Raw genomic sequence first — 27,573 nt, forward strand, 5'->3', positions numbered from 1 at the left:
AGTCAATAACAAGAAAAAACTCCAACATATTTATGGTAACAAACAACTTGAAATAGAGTAGACACCCATCAATTGAGAAATGGGTGAACAAATTGTGATACATAAATATAACGAATATTATTTGCTGTACAAAACAATAGAAGTGCTATAAGAAGCAATAAACATGAGGAACACAGAGAATGGGAACATTGACATGAACTGATTCAGAATGAAGTAAGTAGAACCAGGAAAACAATATACATAATGATTACAATGTTGCAAATGATCCAAGAATAATGGAAATTGAAAACTGTAAAGATATGATGATTGAGTTTGTCCCAAATAAAATATTTGAAAAGACATCTCCTTCTATTTCTTTTCAAAAGAGGGGTTTATAGTAATGGAACACTGTATATAACATTAGACTTTCTAAAATTCTTGATTCTTTTTGGTTAGAAGGCAGCTTAGATGGCACAGCACAGAGAACACTAGATCCGGAGTTGGCAAACCTGAATTCAAACCTTGCCGTGGATATTTACTAGCTGTGTGACCCTGAAAAAATCACCACCTCTGTTTGCCTCAGGTTTCTCAACTGCAAAATGTAGATAACAACAGTGTCTACCTCCCAAGGTTGTTTCATGGAACAAATGGAATAATATTTGGAAAGCACTTAGCATGGTCCCTGGCATAGTAGGTGCTACATAAATGCTACTTCTTATTTTTTCCTTTATTGTAAAGGATGGCTCTCTGGGATGATGTAGGAGGAAAAATACAGTGAAAATGTAGGTAATGCAAACCAAAGATATTAATAAAATCTATTTTAAAAGATAATATGGGATATGTGGAATGGGGCACATAAGATGGCAAAGAGAGTGATAACAATTCTAGATTAATGTTGTTTCCTGATACTGATTTTCCATTGCTGAATGCAATTCAGTGTGAATAAAAATTAAGAAGCTGAGAGGAAGAGAAGATTTTTGGGGGGAATATGATGCGTATTTTTCAACCTGGTGAGTTTGAGGAAATAGTTTAAAATTCAAATGGAGATCATAGAATTTGTTTTGATTATTTAAAAATATTTTTTTCAAAATTTTTTTCTCTTCCATTTACTCCCCCCATCACCCAAAAAATACGTCGTTCTACACCGAGTCTACCTCTGTCAGGAGATGATTAGCATGCTTCATTATCAGTCTTCTGGAATAATATTTGGTCATTGTATTGATCAGAGTTCTTAGAGGTTTCAGAATTATTTGTCTCCACACTGTTTTTTTATTGTATAAATTTTTTTCCTGGTTCTGCTTACTTTTCTCTATCATTTCATGAAAATCTTCTAAGAATTCTCTGTAAACATCCCTTTTGCCATTTCTTATGGCACACATACATGTATGTATACTGTGTGCATATATATGTATACATGTATAAATATATAAATTTGTTCAGCCATTCCTCAATTGATAGGTACTTCTTTAGTTTCCAATTCTTTGATGCTATGAAAAAGAGCTATTCTAAATATTTTTGTACATATGGGTCCTGCCCTTCTTTCTTTGAAGATGTTAGAATTAGAAAATATTTGAGATCATTTAGTCTAACCCTTCTTTTAATGATGGAGGATGATGGGATTGAAATAATTTATTGAATTTACCTAAAATTAAGACAATATTTAGTAGAGTCAGGCACTGAACACAGGTTTGGGGTTTTGTTTATTTGTTTACTGTAAATCCAGTATTTGTTTGATTTCCACTAGGGCATGCTTCTGATGTTGTAGTTTGTCAGCAACTAAGCTGAGGGATTAGAACTCAAGTGAGATTTCAAGGCTAGAGACAGAGATTAAGAGGTATTTGTATAAAGGTAAACTTAAGTCATAACAATGGATAGGCACTAAGGGAATGTATATATATACATATATATTATACATATATTCTATTATATTTATATGTATAAATATATAGTATATAATTATATATAAAATATATTTCTATATAGTTATTATATATAATATATACATATATACATGTATGTACATATATACATATAAGATGATATGATTTAAAGAGAAGATCCTAGGACTAAGAATTGAACACAGTGAAGAGAAAGAAACAGAGCCCAAGAAGGAGCCAGATTACTCTTCATATGTCAGTTTTTACTGATTCTAGATTCTTTGCAGTTATTTGTGCCTATCAATAAATGATCATGCATTTTAAATTCCACCAGAATGGATTTTGTACTTCTGAAGTTCCACAACTCAGTCCAACATAATTTATTTATTGATTCCAGAACTAACCAAGAACATAATTTATTGAGTCTTTACTATGTACCTGACCCTATGCTACGAAGCAGATGCTGAGATGAATAAAAAATGGTTGTTAAATTGAACTAAATTGGATAGGATGGAATCCTTCCTTTATGTAACTTGCCGTGTAGAGTGAAGATTTAAAATGTTCTCTAACTGAAAGCTCATAAAAAATTACTATTTTGCATCCTAGTTGCATACTAACAGCTTATTTAAACTCTTCCGATTCACAGTGCCATGTCACTGAATTGCCTTTGGAGAGAACAAGATGACGACCTTGTCCCTTATTTTCTTTGTCTTAACTCCATAGACAATGGGATTGAGTGCAGGTGGGATGACTATGTAGAGGTTGGCAAACATGATGTGGAAGGTTCGGGGAACATTGTGTCCAAATCGATGAGCAAGGATGGAGAAGAAGGCTGGTGTGTAGAACATAAGGATGACACAGACATGAGAACCACAGGTACCTAATGCCTTCTGACGGGCAGCATGAGATGGGAGGTGGAAGACAGCATGGAGGATAAGTGTGTAAGAGACAGCAATCAATATTACATCTGAAATTACAGTCATAATGGGCACAGCAAAGCCATACCAGATGTTGATGGAAATGTCAGCACAGGAGAGGCGGGCCACACCAATATGTTCACAATAGGTGTGTGGGATGATGCGTGTCTGGCAGAAGGGTAGGCGCTTCAACAAGAAAACGTCTGGGAGAATTATGCAGAAGCTTCGAAAGCAGATACCTACTATGATCTTGGTGATTGCTCGAGGAGTCAGGATGGTGGTATATCTCAATGGGGAGCAGATGGCCACATAGCGATCAAATGCCATGGCCAATAGAATGGCTGAGTCCAAAACAAAGCTGTAGTGAAGGAAAAACATCTGGGTGAGGCAGCCAGTAAAGGTGATTTCCCTGGCTCCAAGCCAGAAGATGCTGAGGGTTTTGGGAACACCAGCTGTGGACAGCACCAGGTCAGTGAAAGCCAACAGGGAGAGGAAGAAGAACATGGGTTCATGGAGGCTGCGCTCCACAATGATGAGATACAGCAAGATTGAATTTCCCACCACAGCCACAAGGTAAATAATGCAGAAAGGAATGCCAATCCAGATGTGGAACTGCTCCAGTCCTGGGATCCCCACCAGAAAGAACACATCCAGGTTGAAGCTACTTAAGTTAAAGATGACCATTGTGAGCTGCTTTTGGATAGCCCAGAGGACCTGGAAAAAAAAAAAACGTGATCACCAATCATTAGGACCAACTAGACTGTTCTTAACTCCAATTCCTTCAAATTTACCTCTAGTTCCAACCTAAACATGGGATGAATCCTCAAAAAAAAAAAACCCACTTAACTGTATTCTCTTACTGGATATTTTCTCCTCCCTTACCTTCATTAACACCACACTCTATCCCATTTTTTTCCTCAAATGGCACTTCCACTACTAAATGTGTGTGTGTGTGTGTGTGTGTGTGTGAAAGAGAGACAGAGAGAGACAGACAGACAGACAGACAGACTGGAGGCAGATGAGATAATGGTAAATGGCAAACCTTTTTCTTTACCTCAAAATGCAAAGACTCAATCTTCAAAAGAGTTGGAGGAGGGTAGAGCCAAGATGCAGAGAAAAGGCAGCAACTCACTTGGGCTCTCCCCCAAATCCTTCAAAACACTTTTAAATAAAACAATTCCTGGAGTAGCAGAACCCACAAAAGGTTGGGGTGAAATAATTTTCCAGCCAAAGGCAACTTAGAAGGTCTGCAGGAAAGGTCTGTTGCACTAGGATGAAAGTAGAGTCCAGTGCAAAATACTTTTCAGGAGGGACAGGATGAAAAGATGGAGAGAATAGAATAAAGTCGGAGGGGGAAAAAATGGAAGGAAGTTCTTTTAGCCATCATAATTATGAAACAAATTTTGGAAGCAAGTTTCTCTTATAAAGACCTCATTACTCAAATAAGAACTGAGTCAATTTATAAAAATAAGAGCCATTACCCAATTGGCAAATGATCAAAAGACATGAACAGTTTTCCAATGAAGTAATCAAAGCTATCTAAAGCCATATGAAAAATGCTAAATCACTACTGATTGGAGAAATGCAAATTAAAACAATGCTGAGGTAGTACCTGGTACCTACTAGATTGGCTAATAGGACAGAAAGGGAAAATGACCAATGTTGGAGAGGATGTGGGGAAAACGAGACATTAATGCATTGTTGGGGGAGTTGTGGCATGATTCAACCAATCTGTAGAGCAATTTGGAACTATGCCCAAAAAGCTATTAAGCCATGGATACCCTTTGACCACTACTATGCCACTACCATACCACAAAAAGAGATGAAAAAATGGGAAAAGTACGTCTATGTATGAAAATATTTATAGCAGTTCCTTTCTGGTGGGAAATAATTGGAAATTGAGGGTATGCACATTTGGAGAATGGCTGAACAAATTGTGCTATGTGGTTGCAATGGAATGCTACTGTGTTAAAAGAAAAGTTGAGCAGGACAATTTCAGAAAAAAAAATAACCTGGAAAGACTTACATGGGCTGATGCAAAATGAAACGAGGAGGAACAAGAGAACATTATATAAAGTAACAGCAATATTGTAAAATGATTAGCTATGAATGCCTTAGCTATTCTCAGCAAACTGTGACCCAAGACAACTCAGAAGGACTTATGATAAAAAATGCTATCCATCCCAGAGAAATAACTGATTGTATCTCAATACAGATTGAAGCATACTTTTAACTTTATTTTCCTTGATTTTTTTGGTCTATGTTTTCTTTCAAAACATGACTAATATGAAATATATTTTACATGGCTGCACATGTATAACCTATATAGAATGGCTTTTGCTCTCAATGAGGGGAGTGGGAAGGGAGGAAGGGAGAGAATTTGGTACTCAAATTTTTAAAAATGAATGTCAAAATTGTTTTTACATGGGGGGAAATGAAATACTAAATAACTTTTTAAAAAAGAATTGAAAGGGTCTTCGGAAGTAATTTTATCCAACCCTAAAAAAATCTACTTTAAAGTACCCCTAATAAGTGGCCACCCAGCCCACCCCTGTAAGACCTCCTGGGCTGTGGAACTCAATTTCCTAAGGTGATCCATTCAACTTTGGATAGCATGAATAATTAGGAAATTTTTTTTCATATGTTAATCTGAAATCTGCCCCTGCAACTCCTCTGCCTCCCTCTGACTCTGTTTCGATTTTTTTACCTTTTTTCTAGAAGAACAAATTTATTTAGTCTTCCCTATGACATTTTTCACATGTTTAAAATTTTGCAGCTATAATATTTCTCTTAAATCTCTTCTCCAGGCTAAACGTCCCTGAGACCTTCAACCAATCTTAGTCAAGTCAAGTCAACAAGCATTCATTACACCCCTACTATGTGCCAGGCACTGGGAATACAAAGCAAAGCAGAAAACAGTTCCTTCTCTCAAGGAGTTCAAACTCTAATGGGACAGATAACATACAAGCAACTATGTACAAGCAGGATATATACAGGATAAATCAGAGATTTTCAGCTGAGGGAAGGCACTTAGGGGGGTGGGAAAGACTTCTTGTAGAAAGTGGAGTTTTAGCTGGGACTTGAAGGAAGCCTGGAAAACCAAGAAGTAGAGATAAGGAAGGAGACCATTCCAGACATGAGGGACAGCTAGAGATGCTGTCTTGTGCAGAGAACACCAAGGAGGCCAGTATCCCCAGATTATAAGGAGAGTACATGGAGGGAAAGAAGGTATAAGAAGACTGTATAGGAAGAAAAGGGCCAAGGCTTTAAAACCAAAAAGAGGACTTTATCTTTGCTCCATTAGATAATAGGGAGCCACTAGAGTTTATTGAATGGGATGGAAGGGGGAAGGTGACACGGTCAGACCTATGTTTTAGGAAGTTTACTTTGATATCTGGGAGAAGGATGGACTGGAGTGGGGAGAGACTCAGGGCAGGGAGGCCATTGTGAAGGGAACTGTAATAGTTCAAGCCTGCACCAGGGTGGTGGCAGCATTAGAGGGAAGAAGGGGTGTGGGGGTACTAGAGACATTCTGAAGACATAATTATTATGATTTGACAACTGATTAAATATGAGGGAAGTGAAGGAGAGTAAGGAGTACAGGATGACACCTGTGATCCTGGATGATTGGGGAAAAGATGGTGTACTGGACAGTAACAGGGATGTTAAGAAGAGAAAAATGTTTTTGGAGGAAGATAATAACATGGTTTCCAACTCTCTCTAACCATGCTTGTTTCACCCCTCTGGCAGGAAGCACCTTGATTTAAAGGGAGTCTCATGAAACAGCAGAAGGAGACCTGGATGCTGAATAAAAGGCTCTCATTTTGACTCCTGCTTTGTAGCTGTAGGTAAATCACTTCAGCTCCACAGGTTTCCATTTTTTTTTTCCCTCAGGAAAAAGAAGCAATTGGATTAAATGATCTTCAAGGTCATTTACACTACCCCCTGCTTGGAAATAATGCTATATAAAGCAGGGGAAGGACCAGACCATTGACACAGGGAGGGAATTCCCAGATAAGTTCCATCAACTCAAGTTAATACCTACTCTATTGTTTATGTCCTTATCTAAATTCCTGAGAGATTGTGCCTAGCCCAAGATCACACAGCTAGAATATGTCAGTTAGGCATCTGAAAGGTGATACTGGAGCCCCCTTGAACCTGTGCAAGACAGCCAGTGGTTAAATTTTCAGAGTAAGCATTTACACCTCAGAGATCAGCAAGGCTTGATTTGTCCTTTTGTTGATTGTCTAGATTTAAGAAAACAATAGAAAAAAGTTAATAATGCAAATTAAACTTATAAGTGTATTGTGTGTGAATTTTACTTTTCTTTTGGAGCTAGTTAAAAATTTTACCAGCATGTTTTTGCACATGTGCACACGCACACACACATACTATAAATATAATGTGTATATATAATGTGTATATAAGCACATATGTGGTTCAATAGATACACTAAAAACATACTAAGGCCACTACCTGAAGATTCAGCAAGGAGAAATCAGGACTTTGAGCTAGAAGGGCTCTCCAAGACAAGTTAATTCAGTTACTTCATTTTACAGATGGAATGTGTCCAAAGTCAGGCAGGGAACTAGTAACAGGGCAAGGATGTGAACCCCTGCCCACTGACTAAAGCCCTAACCTGTCCTTCCCCTACTCCTTGGTTAGAGCCCTTTCCCATGAAGCTTTCCTGTTCTCTTCTCTGTTCTCTGTTCCTCATGTTACAGATATTTCTCTGGAATGCTGATCTCTAATTGAAACCGAGATCAGTTGACAGAAGTTGAAGGGTGGATCCATCTCCTCTCATTTCCCTCTCATCCCCTCAGGACTTTGCCCCACTACTAGCCTGAATGTTAACTCTGCTTTTTTTAAAAAAATAATTATTTATTTCATTCTGAACTTAAACAAAACAAGCATTTCCATAACATAGTAGAATAGAAAAAAAAAAAGATGATGGTGCATGAAACTACAGATCTATTATGTACAACTTGCTATTCCTTTTAAATATATAATATAGTATATATATAATAAAGTCATCATGTAACTTTCTTTTTTTTCCCTTTCTTCTTCTCTCCTCCCTCCACCATAAGACAGCTACCATTAGACATAAATATGTATATATGTATATACACACACATATATGCATACCTATACCTACACATACATGTATACATATACATATATATGTGTGTGTGTATATATATACATATATATATATAGAATTTTACATATATATACACATATATATCTATATGTAAAATTCTATACACACTTTTATTTATCAGTTCTTTCTCTGGATGCAAATAGTGTCCTCCTTCATATGTTCTTTGTAGTTAGGTTGAGGATTTATAATAGTCAAATGACTTAGTCACACAAAGTTGTTCTTAAAACAATATTGTTGTTACTTTGCTTTTAGACTTTCCCACTGTCTAATAGCACTTACCTACCAGGCCCTAGTCTTGGAAGAAGCTCAGAGAATGAGAATGTGGATGGAGCAGACAGCTGCACTTCAAAGAGAAGGCAGACATGGGGCTGTTTATGCTTATTCCCTGGGATGTGAGGAGACATAAGTTCATGCAGAGCCAGCCATATCCCTTGGGACCCCAGAAGTTCAGGCCACACGAAATCAGAAAAATTAACCATTTTATTGCCCAAAAAGCCAGCATCATTTCCTGTATCTATTTTGGCTCAAGGGAACCAAAGGATGGAAATAATTGGGTCACTGAGATATATTGGCTGGGCCAATCTGTTGGTATGCTCAGGAAACAGCTTTAGATATTCCCAAATTGTGGGTGCTTGCTAAATGCTTTAACTTATCCTCAGATTCCAAGAGTATGTTTGGGCATCAGGGAATATCAGAAAGTGTGTTAGTATATGTCCAAAAAAGACAAGGATTTAGATCTTGAACTGACTTCTTGCACAATTCTCTCATTTTTAAATGATATTTTATTCTTCCCAATTACACGTAAATCAATTCTAAAATTCATTTTTTAATAATTTTAAGTTTCAAATTTTCTCCCTCCCTCCCACCTCCCTCCCTGAGATGGTAAGCAATTTGATATAGCTTATACATGTACCATCATGCAAAACAGATTTCCATGTTAATCATGTTGTAAAAGAAGACAGATACCCCAAAACATGCACAAGAAATAAAGTGAAAAATAGTATGAATAAATCTGCATTCAAACTCCATCGGTTCTTTCTCTGGAGGTGAATAGCATTTTTCATCATGAGTCTTTTGAAAGTCTTGGATCATACTGTATTGCCAATATAAGCTAAATCATTCACAGTTGAACATCATACAATTGCTTTATTATGTACAACGTTCTGCTGGTTCTGCTCACTTACTTCCCTTTGCATTAGTGTGTATCTTTCCAGGTTTTTTCTGAAATCAGCCTGCCTGGCACTTCTTAGAACACAATAGTTTTCCATTAAGATCATATATCATAACTTGTTGGGCCATTCCACATTAATCTTCTTGTTCTAAAGATGAGGAAACTTTGACCCAAAGAGGTAAGATGTCTTGTCTAAGGTTGCACAAGAATTAGGTAGGAGAGCCATAATTCAAACTCGATACCTTTGACTCCAAACTCAATACTCTTTCCTGTTTTTGAGTATGTGTAATCTGACTTTGTGTGTTGATGTGTGATTTGCACTTGTGTTTATATGTGGTAATATGTATATGAAATATTTCCATGTATATGTCTATCTTGCTATGTGCACGTGCCTGTTTACTGTATGTATTTGTGTACATGAGGCTAATAATAGCACCTACCTCATAGAGTTGTTATGAGGATCAAATAAGATAATTTAGGAAAAGTTCACTGCAAACCTTAATGCAAACCTTAATGTAACTATAAGCTACTATATCATCATCATCATCATCACCATTATCTTATTCTTTTAATGTTTTTTCCAAAGGGCTTCAGATAGAAACAATGCTGGAACAACCTGTTATTCTGCTATTATTTTCATATTCTTATATATTCAGTGTTCTGTGGACTATTGTACAGATGGAGAAAATAACCACTTCCCAGAGTTGAGCAAAAGAGTTCACAGGCTCACTGAAGACATTTTCTGAATTAACATCTACTTTGCTCCTGTATCCTAAGATCCATGGGGCATTTCCATCTCACTTGCAGCTGAAACCTTCCATATGTGTTGTCTTCCCTCTTAAAATGTGACCTTCTGGAGAGCAGGGATTGTTTCATTTTTCTATTTATATCCTGCTGTTTGGCACAGTGCTTCTAACATCATACTTACAAATGTATCGTTCTTTCATTTAGTGGTGCACAGGACCTCGGAGATGATTGGAACCTCATCCTGTTCTCCCACACTTTCATCTGTCCAGCCAATTCTCTGTATTTTGAAAGTCTCTTTCTTCATGAAGGTTGGTGATTATGAGCTAAAATGATGATGATGATGATGATGATGATGTGTTTGGGGTTAGACTATCTGAATATATATGTGTATCTTATAGGATAATAAGTGTGTATGTATGTATGTGCGTATGTATGATGTATTCTTCCATAAAATATACACATACACAGGTGTATACACACACACACACACACACACACACACACACACACACAATATATATATATATATATATATATATATATATATATATATAATATAATATATATATACACACATATATATATGTATGTATAAAGCAGGTAAACAGAGATAGAACTTAGAAAAGCATGCCCTATTAGCCATTTCCAAAAAGGTGGAAAACAAGCAGCACCCGAGCGTCCTATGATGCTATTGGTCCTCTTCAGAAGAAAAGACAAACAATTTGCATTATTTTAGTGACAGGATTATGTAAAATGCTCACTTTGGTGTAATGACCAGATGAGTGAATTAAGTGACCTGGAAGAGTGGAAAGAGTGACCATACCAATGAAATTATAGATTCCTGAAGCATGGAGGCATACTTTCTATATTCACCAGTCATAAACTGAGTCTTTGGCTCTCACACATCAGCTTCCCCCAACCATTACTCTGTCTCCAGTTCCATGTTACTCTGTGTGCTTCAGAGAGAACAAGAGGAAAGCCTTTCTCTTATCTGTTTTGTTTTCACTCCATAGACAATTGGGTTGAGGGCAAGTGGGATGACCACATAGAGGTTGGCAAACATAATGTGGAATGTGAGAGGTACATTGTGCCCAAAGCGGTGGGCAAGGATAGAGAAGAAGGCTGGTATGTAGAACATGAGGATGACACAGACGTGGGAGCCACAGGTGCCTAGAGCCTTCTGATGAGCATCACGAGATGGGAGGGAAAAGACAGCTTTCAGAATGAGTGTGTAGGAGATGGCAATAAGGACCACATCTGAAATCACAGTCATAATTGGCACAGCAAAACCATACCAGATATCAATGGAGATGTCAGCACAAGAAAGCCGGGCCACACCAATGTGCTCACAGTATGTGTGGTGGATAACGTGTGTACGGCAGAAAGGCAGTCTTTTTACCAGAAAAACACATGGGACAAAAACACAGAAGCTCCTGAAGGAGATTCCCACCATAATCTTGACAATGACTCGGGGGGTCAGGATGGCTGTATATCTCAGGGGGGAACAGATGGCCACATAACGGTCAAATGCCATTGATAACAAGATGGCGGAGTCCAGGACAAAGCTATAGTGGAGGAAAAACAACTGAGTGAGGCAGCTGGGGAAGGCAATTTCCTGAGGGCCAAGCCAGAATATGCTGAGGGTTTTGGGAACACACGTGGTAGATAAGACAAGGTCAGCGACTGCTAACATAGCAAGGAAATAGAACATGGGTGCATGCAGGCTATGCTGTATGGTGATGAGGTACAGCAGGATGGAGTTACCTGCAATGGCCACAAAGTAGATGGTACAGAAAGGGATACTCATCCAGATGTGGTACTCTTCCAGCCCTGGAATGCCCGTCAGGGTGAAGGGAGGGCTGGATTGAAGCTGCTCCTGTTGAATGGGGCCATTGTTATCTGGGGTCAGATGGCTCTTGACTGCGAAGGACAAATTGGTGACTGCTTATTAGCGTGTACTGAGCCACTTGCATATCTAAGCCTCCTCTATGACTATTCCTCTTCCCAAAGACGCCTGTCCTTGTAAATTATATGTATCCCACCTGCCAAATCAGTCAGTGCTTCCCTGAGTAAGCTCTCTTGATTGACTACAGGGTCTCCCCTTAGCATTCACCTTGGTTTTCTAGACCTAAGCTCTTGGGAAATATTTGGTGGTAGATAAGACCAAGTAAATATTCAATGTCCTTAAGCCTCCCTTGTTATGTGAAGACAAAGCTACTCTTTTCAGGATTACATTGTATTGTTAGCTATGACATCACATCGCAGATGGGAGGAATCTCACAGTGATTTGGCTGACATATTGGATTTAAGGTAGGTGTGTGGGTAGTATCATAGGATCCTAGATTGAGAGCTGGAAGAAACTTTAGACATCATCTAGTCTAACTCCTTCATCTTAAAGGGGAGAAAATTAAAACATAGGGAAGTGAAATGACTTGCCCGAGGTCACACAGATGATATGAGGCAGGGGTGAGATTTGAACCAAGGCACTGTGAAAGAAAGGATCTAAGTAGAACTGAGAAATCATATTTATCTGTAAAACTGGAAAAAGCTGGATTCCACAGTTGTGCAATATATATAGCTACATACAGGCCCCTAAATGTTACAGTATTCCTTCTGGACCATCAACTGTAAGTTTAGTCTTTTGTATGACACCATTAAGTTGTTTCAACCTTTATCCCAGCCCTGGGCATTTATCACTGACCCTTTTGTAGAGAACAAAGAATCTCTTGTCCTTATCTGTTGTGTATTTATTACATAGAGTCTGGGGTTGAGAGTAGTTGATATGACCTCTTAGAAGTTGGCAAATATAATGACGGGAGGTAAAGGAGATGTATATGCAGCTAAGCCATACCTTATAGAATTTTATATAGTTTTAGCCTGAGAATGCTCATATTAATATTCCCATCATTTAAGAATCATGTTTCACTTTCTCTTTGTTCCCATTATATAGGATTTGTGCATCTTCAATGGTTATTGAGTAGGGGATGTGTCTATAGTCCACCAAGGAAGAGAACTGTGAAGAGACAAAGTGCCTAATATGGAGAAGAAAACACCATTTATTCCTTGGGTGATGGCATTAAAAATGACCCAGTACCCTTCTTTTTACAGTGTCTGTAGCTTTGTTCATCAGAACCACAAATGGGAACAGAAAAGTTAGCAAAATTTTCAATCAAGATGATGTTTACCACTGTACTATGAATTACAATTTCTGCATGTTATATTGAATCTACTTAGGACTTCACTGGCCTAGTGACTGCCAATTAAATTCAAGATTTCATTATTTAATAAATCCATGCAATGTGCAAAACACAGACACCAAGGGAAAACATAGGATACTAAGATAAAGAAAACGTATGTGGCCTTGGTATTTGGAGAGCTGGGCTTCAATCTTAACTCATACACTGATTAGCAAAATCATTTGAAAAGCACTGAACCTCAAATAGCCTCAATGTCTTACTGAAAAATGGAAACCTTTTTTTTTCTCACTGATTCAAGTATTCTTTTCAGGAAAGCATAAATGTGTTGTTGTGAATAATAATAGCTTATATTGATAAAATACTTTGAGGCATACAAAGCACTTTATATAATTTATCTCACCTGAAAAACACATAATTCTTGCCTTTGAGGAATTTGTTATCTAGTAAGGGAGGTCAAACATATACACAAGTAATTATGGCATAACTAAATGTGATGCATAATAAGAGTAGTCTAAGAAAGTTCACTGAGAAATCTGAGCAGGGAGAGAACACTTGTATCTTGGGGATAAAAATGACTTGGGCCTGGAAGGAAAGATTTTAATATGTGGAGATATGGAAGGAATGAGTTCCACAAAGTTGAGGGGCAGGGGCAGTCTCTATGAATAAGAAGGTGGAAAAGGGCAGGACAAATTAAGGAACATTGAATAGTTGAGTTTAACCAAAATAGAAAGTGCTTGTGGGGAACTAAATCAAGTAGAAAGTCATGAATGATATATTATTTACCTTCTCAAGGGATGAGGAGTAATGGAGGGAGAGAATTTGGAACATAAAATTTTAAAAATGAATGTTAAATTAGTTTTAATGGATTGGCAAATATTTAACAAAATAAATAAAAGTAAGAGTTCTTGTTTGTTTGTTTTTAAAGAAGAGGATAGATTGAGCCAGTGGTGGGGATGCTTGAAAGTCTGGTGAAAGAATTTACATTTGGAAAAGGATGGGTAGCCAATGAAGATAAGATTTTTAAAGCAGATAAATGAAGTCATCATACCTTGTTCTAGAGAGAGTATTTTGGCAATTTAGTAAAGGATAGATTGGAAAGGAATTAGTCAAGAGGCAGAACAACTAGCGAGAAGAACATTTCAATAGTTCTAGAGAGAGGTAATGAGGACTTAAAATAGGATGTTTGCAAGGGCATGGAGAGGAAAGAAGAGATGAGAAATCCACTGTGCTGGTAAAGTTGAGAGGACCTAACAAATTGATTTGACATGAATATGAAAGAGAAAATGAAAAATTGAGGCTGAAAGTTCAAGCTTGGATGATTAGAGGGATAGTGGTGTCTTCAACAGAAATAGATGATCTGAGATAGGTATTAAGGGAGGGGGATATGATAAATTCAGCTTTGTACAGATTGCATGTGGAATTTGAGATTTTAGCAGGATGTCACATGTAGAAGTCCACTGACAGCTAGGTAGCACTGGATATGCAGTCAGGAAGACCTGAATTCAGATTTGGCCTCAGATGCTTATTAGCTGTATTACTCCCAATAAGTCACTTGACTTATCTCTACCTCAGTTTCCTCAACTATAAAATGGAGGTGATAGTAGTATCTCCCACTCAGGGTTGTTGGGAGGATCAAATGAAATAATATTTGTAAAGCACATAGCATAGTGCCTAGCAAATAGTAGGTACTTAATGAATACTTGTTTCCTTTCTTTCTCTCTTCTTCCCACCCTTTTTCCATTCTTTCTTCCAATTAGAGGTCAAGAGAGAGGATGTGTCTAGAACAAAAATTTGCAAGTCATCTGTATAGGAGTGGTGGCTGAACCCAAGGAAATGAATGTAATTGTCAAATAAGAACATTCAGAGAAAGAAGGGAAGAAGGCTGATGACAGAACAAGGAGGTGAAAAGTCATGAAATCTATGGCACAGGTGGAGACTTTAGTCTTCACAAGAGCCACTTTCCTTCCTGAGATGGGAGGAATCAATGATGAAAAGTGTGAAGAAGTAGGATATGAAGTAGTAGAGGTGAGGAAACAGAAATATGGCTTGATTTAGAAGGTAATGTAAATAACCTACCTTTTATCTCTCTTAGAGGCTTGAATATTGCTTTGTCCCCACAGAATGACCTATTCTCAGGAAGACCTCAGGAAGTGCAATAGGGCTCAGCATCTAGAGCTCTTGTCCTGACTCCTTATACTCTGCATCTTTGGATACTAATGAGACATCTCAGGGTGGAGTCAGGAAAGGTGAGGAGATATAAGAATTTATTCCTTCCAAGGCCACCAGAATCTGAGTGTTGACTCTCACTTTCTATGTTTCTTCTGCTATGCCTCAATATCCCCGACTTTGTCTGTCTTTGGCCACACCTGAAATGGACAAAGAGACTTCAGGAGACTTAACCTATTGTATAGACAGCCCCCAGATTCCCAAGCTGACCCTCCTCTCATCACCCTTTGGAAAAGGAGCTTGTGGGTAGAAGAATGAAAAGCAAGGAAGCAAGACAGAGAAGGTAGAGATGATTGTGGAACTATGGAGAGGAGATTGCTGAATTTTAGCCAGCATAGGCAGTTCCAATGAGTCTGCATTTGAGGTGGGGCAGGGGCGAAGAATAAAGGGAGGGAAAAGGCAATGATCCCCTTTCCTCTTTATAGTTTCCTTTTGTGAAGTCCCTTCTTGACTTTAGGGTGTGTGTACAGGTGCTATGTCATCGGGCTTCAAAGTCTATATACTTTTGTATGTATCCAAGAAAGTAACAGTGTATGTTATGAGATTTGTGTCTTTATGTAGAATAAGAATTGTTCATAAATATACTTGTCTTTATAGGTATTGAGTTGTCATGCATATAAATGAGGCCACCCTCTAGTGGTCACTAGTGATAGTGCAACCTGCTGAAATGAGGAATTCTGTTAGAAAGGGATCAGACCAAGTAGAGTGCCACCTTGTGATTCAAAATTGAACTCTGAATTTCTGAAAATAACTGATTGAATTTTGATCTATGACTCAGTAGTTCCCAATGCTTTCGTTTTGCAAACCCCTTGCAACAACAACAACAAAATATGTGTTATGAACCCGCAGGGTAATTGAATATATTGCTAATAACATCCCTTTGGATTTATTAATTGAATACTTAAATTAAATACAATGATAAATATTACTCCCAAAAGCTATTATTAAGATTCAAATTACACATTTAATTACACATTAAAATACACATTACGATTTAAATTATATAATTAGAAAGATAGAGTGTTATTTTATTTGTGATTATAAAAACTTTATATACAAAATTATAAACTCAAGATATAAAGTAATTACAAATATTTTATATGGTGCACTCTAAGAATTAAAAGAAACAATTCAGCAGGAAATGTTTACTATTATCTATAAGACTTCATATTAAATTTCTTTATTTTACAGATTCTGTTGAATGTAAATAACATTTTAATGAAATTAGTTCCAAATTGGAAGATGTTTGCATAATAGAATAATGACCTATAAATTTAGCTTATATGTTGAACATTTTCATTTGAACAAAGGTTTGTAATATTTGGCTTAAAAATCAAACAATCTTAAATCTGTTTCTTCATTTAGTTTATTTCTATATTTTGACTTAACACAAGAATAAAGCTAAAATATTTATTTACATAAGTAGAAATGATAGGATTTTACAAACTATTTTGCTGAGATATGAAAATTCATGTTTAACATTTTAGCCACCTAACCAATTGATGTAGTTATGGTATAAGACATTTACTTTTCTACTGGCTGATTACAAGCACCGTATTAAGTTCTTATTATTGTTAAGTCATTTCTGTCCTCTGACTCTTTGTGACTCCATTTGGGGTTTTCTTGGCAAAGATACTAGAGTGGTTTGCCATTTCCTTCCCCAGTTCATTTTACAGATGAGCAGACTGAGGCAAGCAGGGTTAAGTGACTTGCGCAGGGTCACACAGCTAGTTAAGTGTCTGAGACTGGATTTGAAAAGATAAATGTACTTAAAATCTAATTTGCTTCATTTTAATAGTGTTTATATAGGAACTAACGTTTGTAAGTAAAAAAAAGAAGAAAAGAATCTCTTCATGTGTGACTTTTATCACTGGCTCACCAGCTAAATTCTCACAGAAATGCTACTGATTGACTAGCGTCACTAAGCAGTTCATTTGAAAATTGATAGGTTTGAAAAATAGTAATATGAATGGATTACAAGTTTAAATAAAAATGAAAAAACTATTCCTTTTTAAGAATGGACACTTTCCCCTTTCATGGAAAAAAAGTCTCAATTCAATTACTTAACTCTGTGTTTTATGGTCTGTTTTCCCTTTGTCCTCTTGAAGACATTATTGAACCTTTCAGCCTTGACGGATATTTTGTATTTGTTTTACTTTTTAAAAGGCTTTCTTCCATTTTTTAAAGGAATGTTTCATTTCTGTTATGTGTTTGGGTGGCTAGGTGGCACAGTGGATAGAGCACTGGCCCTGGATGCAGGAGGACCTGAGTTCAAATCCAGCCTCAGACACATAACACTTACAAGCTGTGTGAACCTGGGCAAGTAACTTAACCCCATTGCCTACACACACACACACAAAAAAAAAAATGAAAGGAATACTTCATTTTTGTGACATCTTGAAGTGGAGAAATGTTTCTTGAGCCCCTTAATTTCTCTTCTGGGTGTGGAAGGCGGGAAGGAAAAGCCTATACTTTGAGCACAAGTACCGGTTATTTTGCCATGGATGATAAAACATACTCAAAGAACAACAGTATCTCAGAGTGGGAAAGGACTTCAGAGACAATCTATTCCAAACCACACCTGAGAATCGAATCACGCTAAAGAATCTCCTCTAAAATGTACTTGACAAATCATCATCTTGTCCATGCTTGGAGATTTCCAGTGAGGAGTAACTCACTATATCTGAAGCAGTCCATTAAAATACAAGATAGCTTTAATTGTTAAGAATTTTTTCTTCATATAAAGCCTAGATTTTCTCTACAAAGTCTATTGCTCCTATTTCTTTCATTCAGAAGGTTTTGGGGGACAGCTAGGTGGCGCAGTGGATAGAGCAGCAGCCCTGAAGTCAGGAGGACCGGAGTTCAAATCCAGCCTCAGACCAAACACTTGACACTTACTAGCTGTGTGACCCTGGACAAGTCACTTAACCCCAATTGCCTAAAAGCAAAAAAAAAAAAAGGTTTTGAAGGTACAGGTCTTGATAAGGCCAAAATAATAAGTCTAATCTCTCTTTGAGTTGCCATCCTTTGGATACATGAAGGCAGCTGTCATGTCCTCTGTGAATCCCCTCTTTTTATGATCCTTTTCACTATAGATTATGCACCTTAACCTCTTAAAATATGGCACTCACAACTGAATAAAGTATTCCAAATGTGTGTTGGCCAGGGCTGGATACAGCTGTACCATCATTTTGAATACTTTGACTCTGTTAATTTAACCTATGATTATATTGGCTTTACTTGTTGCTATGTTACAGTTGCCTCGTGGTGAACTTGGAGTCCATTTATACCTAGCCATAGACGGAAAAGAGCCCAACTCTCCCCTAATGGCCAAAAAACCCTGAGAAAAATATTCAAGCGGTAGTAGCCAGAGACTACTTTTTTAAGGAACATCATGAATGTCCAAATACAGGTAAACTCTGTGTGTCCTACCTGCTCTAGGATTCCATAATTCTCAAAATATCCCCTAGTCATTAGATTGGCATAGAATTAAACATGAACCAAAAAGGAAAGTGAATAGAATCCAAGGAATGAAATATAAATGACTCATCCTAAGTGACATGGCAAAGTACTAGAAACTCATTAACAATTAATCTGAGGTCTAGATGATCACTTGGGGTTTAACCTTTCAACAAGTACTCCACTGTGTCTCTTCAACAGGACTTTAGAACTAGTGATCAGGTTTTCAAAAATTGTTGATTTCCTTTTGTATTGCCTTCCATATAACTGCCATGAAGCCATCCTGCTACTAAACATGAATGGTCTGTGGGTTTTCCTGCCTGAGAAACTTTAATCAATGAAGTCAAGTCAACAAGCATTTGTTAAACTCTTACTGCTTCCAGGCACTATGCTAAACCCTGGGAATACAAATACAAGCATAAAGAAACATAGTCCCTGTTCTCAAGGAGCTTGCACTCTAATGGTACAACATAAAAATAAAGCTAAAAAGGGGGGGAGGTATCCAAACAAGGTCATGTTGAAGAAAGAAGTCCAGAGAAGAATGAGGACTGGAGAGGAATGACAGAGTGAACATGGCTGGCTTGAGAATTTCCTTGAAATATCCTCATAACTGTTCTTGAAGATCGAGGTAATTGAACTAACTCCACTTATACCCACACGTAAGTTCACTTCTCATTCATATGGCCAGGCATTCTCAGTACTACTCTTGTGTAGGTGAGACACTAATGAATGTAACTGAATGCTTTTGGTGCTATAGGAAATGATGAATGGTACCATTTCAGAGAAACTTGGGAAGGTTTATATGAAATAATTCCAGTGAAATGAATAGAACCAAGAGAGCAATTTATATAGTAATAGCACCATTGAAAAGAAACAACTTTGAAAGACTTAGAAACTCTAATCAATAGAATGAACAACAATGATTTCAGAGCTAGCATTTATGTAGCACTTTAAAGCTTGAAAAACACTTTTCTGTTATGTCTGTAGATATTTTGATTTCAGAGGATCAGTGCAGAATGAGATGTGGATTTTTTTTTTTTGACATCTCTAATGGGTAAATGTTTTGCTTAACTATGCGTATTTGTTACAAAGTTTTGTGTGTTGCTTTTTTTTTAATGTCGAGGAAGGACATGGAAGAGAGATAAAACAGATTCTTGTTCTTTGAAAACAAATTAAATTTTCAAGTCAATTAGTATTTAAGTACATACTCTTTACTAGGCACTGTACTAAGCACTGGAGATTCAGGGAAAGGCTACAACTGAACAAACGTTACAAAACAACTCTGTAAAAACAAGATACATACAGGATGAATCAAAGATAGCCTCAGAGGAAAAGCATTAAGTTTAAGGAGGACCTCGAATAAGTTCTTACAAATGGTAGGACTTTATTTTTTTAATTGCATTTTATTTTTTCCCCAATTATGCGCCAAGACAATTTTTAGTATTCATGTATACAAGATTTTGGTTCCAAATCTTTCTCCCTCCCTTCCTCCCCTCCCCTCTTCCTAAAATGGTAGGCAATTTGGTATAGGTTATATATGTGCAATTATGTAAAACATGTTTCCATATTAGTCACAGTAGTGAAAGAAGAAACAGATTAGGGGCAGCTAGGTGGTGCAGTGGATAGAGCATCAGCCCTGAAGTCAGGAGGACCTGAGTTCAAATCCAGCCTCAGATCAAACACTTGACACTTACTAGCTGTGTGACCCTGGGCAAGTCACTTAACCCCAATTGCCTAAAAGCGAAGAAGAAGAAGAAGAAGAAGAAGAAGAAAAAACAGATCAAAAGGAAAAGAAACATGAAAAAATAAAGTGGAAAAAGTATGCTTCAATCTATATTCAGTGTCCATCAGTTCTTTGTCAGGATGTGAATAACATTTTCCATCATGAGTTCTTTGTGTTGCTAAGAGCTAAATCATTAATAGCTGATCATCACACAGTGTTGCTGATACTGTGTACAATGTTTTTTCCTAGTTCTTCTCACTTCACTTAGCATCAGTTCACTTAAGTCTTTCCAGGTTTTTCTGAAATCCACCTGCTCATCATTGCTTATTGCACAATAGTATTCCACTACATTCATGTACAGCTATTCAGCCATTCCCCAATTGATGGGCATTCCCTCAGCTTCCAATTCTTTGCCACCACAAAAAGAGATGCTCTAAATATTTTTGCACATGTAGGTCTTTTCCCCTTTTGTATGATCTCTTTAGGATATAGACAGAGTAGTGTTATTGCTGGATCAAAAGCTTTATACAGTTTGGCTGCTCTTTGAGCATAGTTTCCAATTGTTCTTCAGAATGGTTGGATCAGTTCACAACTCCACCAACAATGCATTAGTGTATAAATTTTCCCACATCCTCTCCAACATTTATCTCTTTTCTGTCATATTAGCCAATCTGATAGGTGTGAGGTGGTATCTCAGAGTTATTTTAATTTTCATTTCTCTAATCAAAAGTGATTTAGAACTAGAAGGTAGGACTTTAACTGAGACTTAAAGGAAGCCAGGAAAACTAAAAGGCAAAGATAAGGAGGGAGAGCAATCCAGGCACAAGAGACGGTCAGGGAAAATATTAAGAGTCAAGAGATGAAATGTCATGTACGAGGAATAGCAATGAGACAGTTATTACTAGATTGAAGAGTGTATGGGTGGGAATTAAGAGTAAGAAGATTGCAAAAGTGGTGGTAGGGGCAGGTAGGGCCTTTAAAAGCCAAACAGATTTTGAATTTGATTGTGGAGGTAATTGGGAGCCACTAAGGTTTTTTTAAATAGTAAATGTGATGTGATCATACTTGAGTTTTAGAAAGATCAATTTGACAGCTTAGTGGAAGGCAGACTGGAGTAGAGAAAAACTTAAGACAGGAAGACAAACTGGCTTTTACAAGCCTATCCAGGGGTGAGGTGATTAAGATCACCAGGGTAATTGTAGTGTCAGAGGAAAAAAGTGCATATATGAGAGATATTATGAAGCTAGATATGGCAGGATCTGACAATTGATGGGACATGAGAGGTAAGTGAGGGTGAGGAGTGGAGGTTGTACCTAGTTTGTGAGCCTAGATGACTGAGAGAATGATAATACCCCTGAAAAAATGGGGAAGTTAGGAAGATGAGACAGTTTTTTGGGGAAACATGAGTTCAGTTTGGGACATGTTGAGTTTAGGGTGTCTATGGGACATCCCATTCGATGTGTTTAATAGGTAGTTAAAGATGCAAACGTGGAGGTTAGGGTTGGACAAGTAGATCTGGCAATCATCTGAATAATGATGATGATAACTGAAACCAGAGCTGCTGATAAGATCACCAAGTGAAATAGCATATAAATTAAATTTAAAAAAAACCTTGTGTGTGGTTATTTGAAATTTAGAATAATAGCACTAATACTTCACATTTTTAGTGCACAAGACCAGTGTTAAACATAAGAATAATAACAACAATAGCTAGCATTTATAGGATGCCTACTATATGCCAGGCAAAGTGCTAAGTATTTTATAAATTTCTCATTTGATCTTTACTACAATCATAGGAGGCAAATGTTATTACTACCCCTATTTTACTGTCAAGGAAACTGAGGCAAAAAGAGATTAAGTGACTTGGCAAAGGTAACACACTAGTAAGTATATGAGACTGGAAGTGAACTGAGGTTTTTCTTACTCTAGGTCCAGTGCTCCACTGTGCCACCTAGCTGCCTAATAGACCAGAAAGAAATCATCTGTTACAAATCATTGTCACAATGATCTTTACAAGTGGATATAGCTTCATTGTATTTCTAAGTCATAGTGACTTAAACAGAATGTCTTGGGCTACCCAATTATCCCTGAGACCTCCAGCTAAGCCTCCCAGGCCCAATTGGGAGAACCTGTGTATGATATGATACCGAATTTGTTTAGTCCTGACACCATATATAATCGGGTTCAGTGCAGGGGGCACTACAAGGTAGAGATTAGCCAGCAGCACTCCACAGTACATGTGACTGATCAGCACTGTCAGGTAGGCTGGCAGGTAGAACATGAGGATGACACATACATGTGAACTGCAGGTGCCAAGAGCCTTGAATTGGGCTTCACGGGATGGGAGTCTGAAGACAGCTCGGAGAATGAAAGTGTAGGAGATAGAAATGAGGACAATATCTAAGCCTGTGGACAAGAAAGATAACACTAGAGTGTAAATGTTATTGGCTGTTATATCTGCACAGGCCAGTCTGGAAATCTTAGTTTGCACGCAATAAATATCAGTAATGATGTTATTTCCACAGAATGGTAGCCTCTCAACTAGGAAGATAAAAGGGGAAGTGATAAGTAGACCTCTGGCCACAGAAAATCCCACAATTTTCCTGATCACAGAAGGGGTTAGGATCATGGTGTACCTCAGAGGAAAGCAAATGGCCACATAGCGGTCAAATGCCATGGCCAGAAGTACTGTTGACTCCACGACAAAGATGGCGATGACAGAGAACATCTGGGTCATACAGGCCTGGAAAGAAATGATTCTATCCTTGAACCAAAAAATGGCCAGCGTCTTGGGCATGATGGTGCTGGAGAGCAACAGGTCTGACAGGGCCAACATGGCCAGGAAGAGGTACATAGGCAAGTGTAGACTGTGCTCCATCCAGATGAATATGATCAACAAAGAGTTACCCCCAAGGGCCACCACATACATGGTACAGAAGGGAATGGAGATCCAGATATGCAGTTCTTCTAGACCTGGGATGCCCCAAAGGAGGAAGACATCTGGGTGGAAGGTATGATTAATGGCAGCCATAACATCAGACTGGGAACTGATGATGTAGTTTTGTCTTTCCTTCCTTAGTTTGATCACCTACAAAAAATGGAAGGAGGAGAAGAATGTTGCCCAAGGAAAGTTACATGCTTCTTTGGACAAATACTGTCCCTGCAAATATATTATAGGGGAAAAAAAACTATTCTCTTTCTACTAGGACATTGCTTTTTATGTACCTTTGTGGGGATCAATCAGTCAGTCAATAAGCATTTATTAAATATTTACTATGTGCCAGGAACTGTGATAAATACTAGGGATACAAAAAGAGCCAAAAATAGTCCCTGTTCTCAAGCAGATTGTAGTCTAATGGGAGAGGCAACAAATAGGTAAATATGTACAAACAAGCTATATAAAAAATAAATAGGAAATTATTCAAAGAGGGAAGGCACTAAAATTAAGAGGTGCTGGGAAAGGCACAATTATAAGTTCTTAATAAATTATATGATAATTATAATTATAATAATAAGCTCTTAATAAATACTTGTTTATTTTTATGATTACTATTTGTATAAAGTAATATTAATGTTGTAAATCTCTAGATAGGTTTCTGGAAAACCTTCTCTTGGATCTGGAGATGAGGGGAGAGAATATCACAGAATTTCGCAGTTGAAAGGGACTCCAAAGGATATCTGGTACAACATTTAAGTGTAAAGACATCCCTTCTGCAAAATTCCCAGGAAGTGATAGTTCAGTGTTCAAGTAAATATCTCCAAGTTCCTTCCTTCTGAGTCCTAGATGCATTTGATTTAGTGAGCCCAAGTACACTGCTTTATTCTTTTTCCTACTTTTCCAACTTACTTTTCCAGTTTTCTTATATATTATGCTCTTTGTTATATGTTCTAGTCCAGCTAGACAGTCATTCTTAATGTCTGTCCCCAATTACACTATATCATCTGTCTCTGTGCATTTGTTAAGGATGTTTCTCATGCCTAGAATACACTCTTCTTCACCTCTGCTCTTAGAATCCCAGATTTCCTTCAAAACTCATCCCGAGGCACATTCCTAATTTCTCCCAGCTTCTAATGCCTCCCACATGAGTAAATTAACAATACAATATATAAATATATGTACATATATGTGTGTTGTGTATTTGCATCCCTAGCACCTAGCTCTGTACCAGGCACATAGTATTTGCTTGATACTCAGGGTTGGTAATGACTCAGAGGTCTTCTGGAAAGGATGAGCAGGAATCCCCTCTACAATAAATCTGACAGTTGATCATCCAGTTGTTTTTTTTTTCTTCTTTAAGATCTCCAGAGAGAGGGGATTTTCCCCTAAGATAGCCCATTGCATCTGCATAGATCTTTAGAAAGATTTTCCTTCCACTAAGCCAAAATTTGATTCTCTTTCTTTTCCCCATAGTTCTGTCATTCCTTTCTAATTAGATATTTTTAGATCTTGACTATTACACAACATAATAGTTTTTACTCCCAGGTTTTCATCATTCGGAAATTTATAACACTGTGCTTTCATTCATGTAATTTATTTAAAAATATTGAATAGTATAGAGCAAAAGGAAGATCCTACTCACTGAAGATACCTCCCTAGTACCTTTAAATTGGTATGATTATTCCTCAGTTGATAAATGGTCAAAGGATACTAACAGGCGGTTTTCAGATGGAGACATTAAAGCTATCTATAGCCTTATGAAAAATGCTCTAGATCACTGTTGATTACAGAAATGCAAATTAAAACAACTCTGAGATACCACCTCACACCTATCAGATTAGCTAATATGACAGAAGAGGAAAATTATAAATGTTGGAGAAGATGTGGGAAAATTGGGACCCTAATGCATTGTTGGTGGAGTTGTGAACCGATCCAGTCATTCTGGAGAGCAATTTGGAACTATGCCAAAAGGGCAATTAAACTGTGTGTACCATTTGGTCCAGCAACACAACTACTAAATCTGAATCCCAAAGAGATCATCAAAAAGAGAAAAGGACCTACGTGTACAAAAATATTTAGAGCATCTCTTTTTGTGGTGGCAAAGAATTGGAAATTGGGGGAATGCCCATCAATTGGGAAGTGGCTAAACAAGTTGTGGTAAATGAATGTAAGGGAATACTATTATTTCTTAAGAAATGATGAGCAGAATGATTTCAGAAAAACCTGAAAAGATTTACATGAACTGATGCTGAGTGAAGTGAGCAGAACCAGGAGAACATGATACGTAGTAATAGCAACTTTGTGTGATGATCAGCTATGATTGACTTAGCTCTTCTCTGCAATGAACTGATCCAAGACAATTCCAAAAGACTCATGATAAAAATGAGTCCACATCCAGAGAAAGAACTGTGGAGCCTGAATGCTGATCAAAGCACACTATTTTCACTTTTGTTATATTGTTTTTGTTGTTTTGGTGGCTTTTTCTTTTTGTTCTGTTTCTTCCTTCACAATATGACTAACGTGGAAATATATTTACATGATTACACATGTAAAACCTATATCAGATTGCTTGCTTTCTTGGGGAAGGAGAATCAGACAGAGGGAAGGAGAAAAAATTTGAAACTCAAAATCTTATAAAAAATTAATGTTGAAAAAAAATTGGCACAACTATCCTTTAGGCCTGGTCACTTAACCACTTCTTTTTTTAACTGATGCAAAATTCTTTATTTGCTATTTCCAAAAATGTAGGTCTTATTCTCAATTTTGAGTCTATTGTTTCTTTGTCAGGAGGTGGGTAACTTACTTCATCTTTGATCTTCTGGATTACTGGTTTCTCATGGCACTGATCAGAAATCTAAAGTCTTTTTAAAAATTTTAATTTTTTAAGAATTTTATTAGTATTTTATTTTTTTCCCAATTACATTTCAAGACAAGTTTTAGCATTCAGTTTTACAAGATTTTGAGTTCCAGTTTTTTCTCCCTCCCTCCCCCCCTTCCAAAAATGGTAGGCAATTTGATATAGGTTATACGTGAGCTATCATGTAAAACATATTTCCACATTAGTCAGAGTTGTGAAAGAAGAGACAAATAGCCAAAAAACATGAAAAAGAATAAAGTGAAAAAATATGCTTCAATCTGCTTAACCACTTCTTAATCCATCTAACCTTACTAAAATCCAGTCACTTCTGCCTAAAATTCAAGTTGCCCCATCCCACATCCTATTTCCTCATAGGTCTACTGTGATTAGACAAAGAAAGCTAATAAGGACTCTGGTTAATGATATCTTTGTTCGAGTCCATGGCCCAGCCTGGCACATATAGGAAAATACTCTACAGAAGGGCACAGCAAAGATAAGCAGCTTTGCCTTGAAGTGTTTTCCTTGATAATGCCCAGCATTGTACTAACCTCTTTAAATTTGGAAATATGTCAAATAAGTGTCTTAACAGGGAAAAAAGTCCAAGAACTTCTGGTTACTTTTCATGGATCCTTACATGTCAGTCAATCAATTCAAATGTATAATCTGAATTATTTATTCCAAAATCAGTCATATTGCATTTGGCTGTGCCTACCCTTCTCAAAATTTCAATAACTCATTCATAAGACAGTTGTTTATTCTCTTCCCCTTTTCTTGAGTCTCCGTGTCCAAAAAAGTTTGGTTTCATTGGTAGGTGACAGATTTCACTAAGTGGTTCCTTTTCCTGGTCAAATATAAAAGGCTCCAAGAACTGGTGTTAAACTTTATGAAACTGTACTATTTCTTACTGCATCTAGAAAAGTGAACAGTTATACTCTGTTTTATTATTCAGACCCAGGGGAAAGGAAAGAGGTAGAGGGGGAAAGTACAATAACTGCTAACAAATATTTGAATGTTTTTCAGGTGTAAGAGGAATTAGATTTGTTAGTTATGACCACTGGAGGACAGATTTATGAGAAATGAGTAGAAGTTAGAAATTAGGTTTGATGTAGTATTATTATTATTATTATTATTTTAATTGATGTTATTGTGTCATTGTATTATTATTATTAATGTATTATTCCTAATAATTAAAACTGTCCAAAAGTTGGATGATCTGATTTAAGAGGTAGGATCAGAGGAGCATAATTTCCCCCTTTCGTAGATGGGGTTCCTTCTGAACCAGCAGATGACCACTTGTCAGACATTAATCAGGGGACATATT

General features: G+C 37.2%; 3 protein-coding genes across 4 annotated transcripts; all 3 read right to left on the reverse strand.

The window, feature by feature from the left end:
• Nucleotides 1-1,296: 1,296 nt before the first annotated feature.
• Nucleotides 1,297-3,457, reverse strand: LOC110195268 (olfactory receptor 52H1-like). 2 transcript variants are annotated; one of them, XM_020967929.1, is made up of 2 exons: nucleotides 2,535-3,457; nucleotides 1,297-1,318 (listed from the first exon to the last, which is right to left on the reverse strand). In XM_020967929.1, the coding sequence occupies exons 1-2, from the start codon at nucleotides 3,455-3,457 to the stop codon at nucleotides 1,297-1,299; spliced, it is 945 nt and encodes a 314-aa protein (XP_020823588.1). The 2 variants fall into 2 exon arrangements, with proteins under 2 accessions (XP_020823588.1, XP_020823589.1); XM_020967930.2 differs by lacking the exon at nucleotides 1,297-1,318 and having other exon boundaries at nucleotides 2,510-3,457.
• Nucleotides 3,458-10,810: 7,353 nt separating this feature from the next.
• On the reverse strand, nucleotides 10,811-11,745 carry LOC110195267 (olfactory receptor 52H1-like). The gene is given in 2 exon segments (XM_020967928.1): nucleotides 10,811-11,704; nucleotides 11,707-11,745. Coding segments are annotated over 2 exon segments (933 nt in total).
• A 10,756-nt stretch (nucleotides 11,746-22,501) lies between these two features.
• Nucleotides 22,502-23,488, reverse strand: LOC110195048 (olfactory receptor 52Z1P-like). Its single transcript, XM_020967705.2, has one exon. It carries the CDS (start codon nucleotides 23,486-23,488, stop codon nucleotides 22,502-22,504), a length of 987 nt encoding a protein of 328 aa, XP_020823364.2.
• Between the last annotated feature and the right edge of the window lie 4,085 nt (nucleotides 23,489-27,573).

The sequence above is a fragment of the Phascolarctos cinereus genome, unplaced genomic scaffold, assembly GCF_003287225.1.
Source record: "Phascolarctos cinereus isolate Bilbo 61053 unplaced genomic scaffold, phaCin_HiC Scaffold_726;HRSCAF=1367, whole genome shotgun sequence".
Classification (NCBI taxonomy): domain Eukaryota; kingdom Metazoa; phylum Chordata; class Mammalia; order Diprotodontia; family Phascolarctidae; genus Phascolarctos; species Phascolarctos cinereus.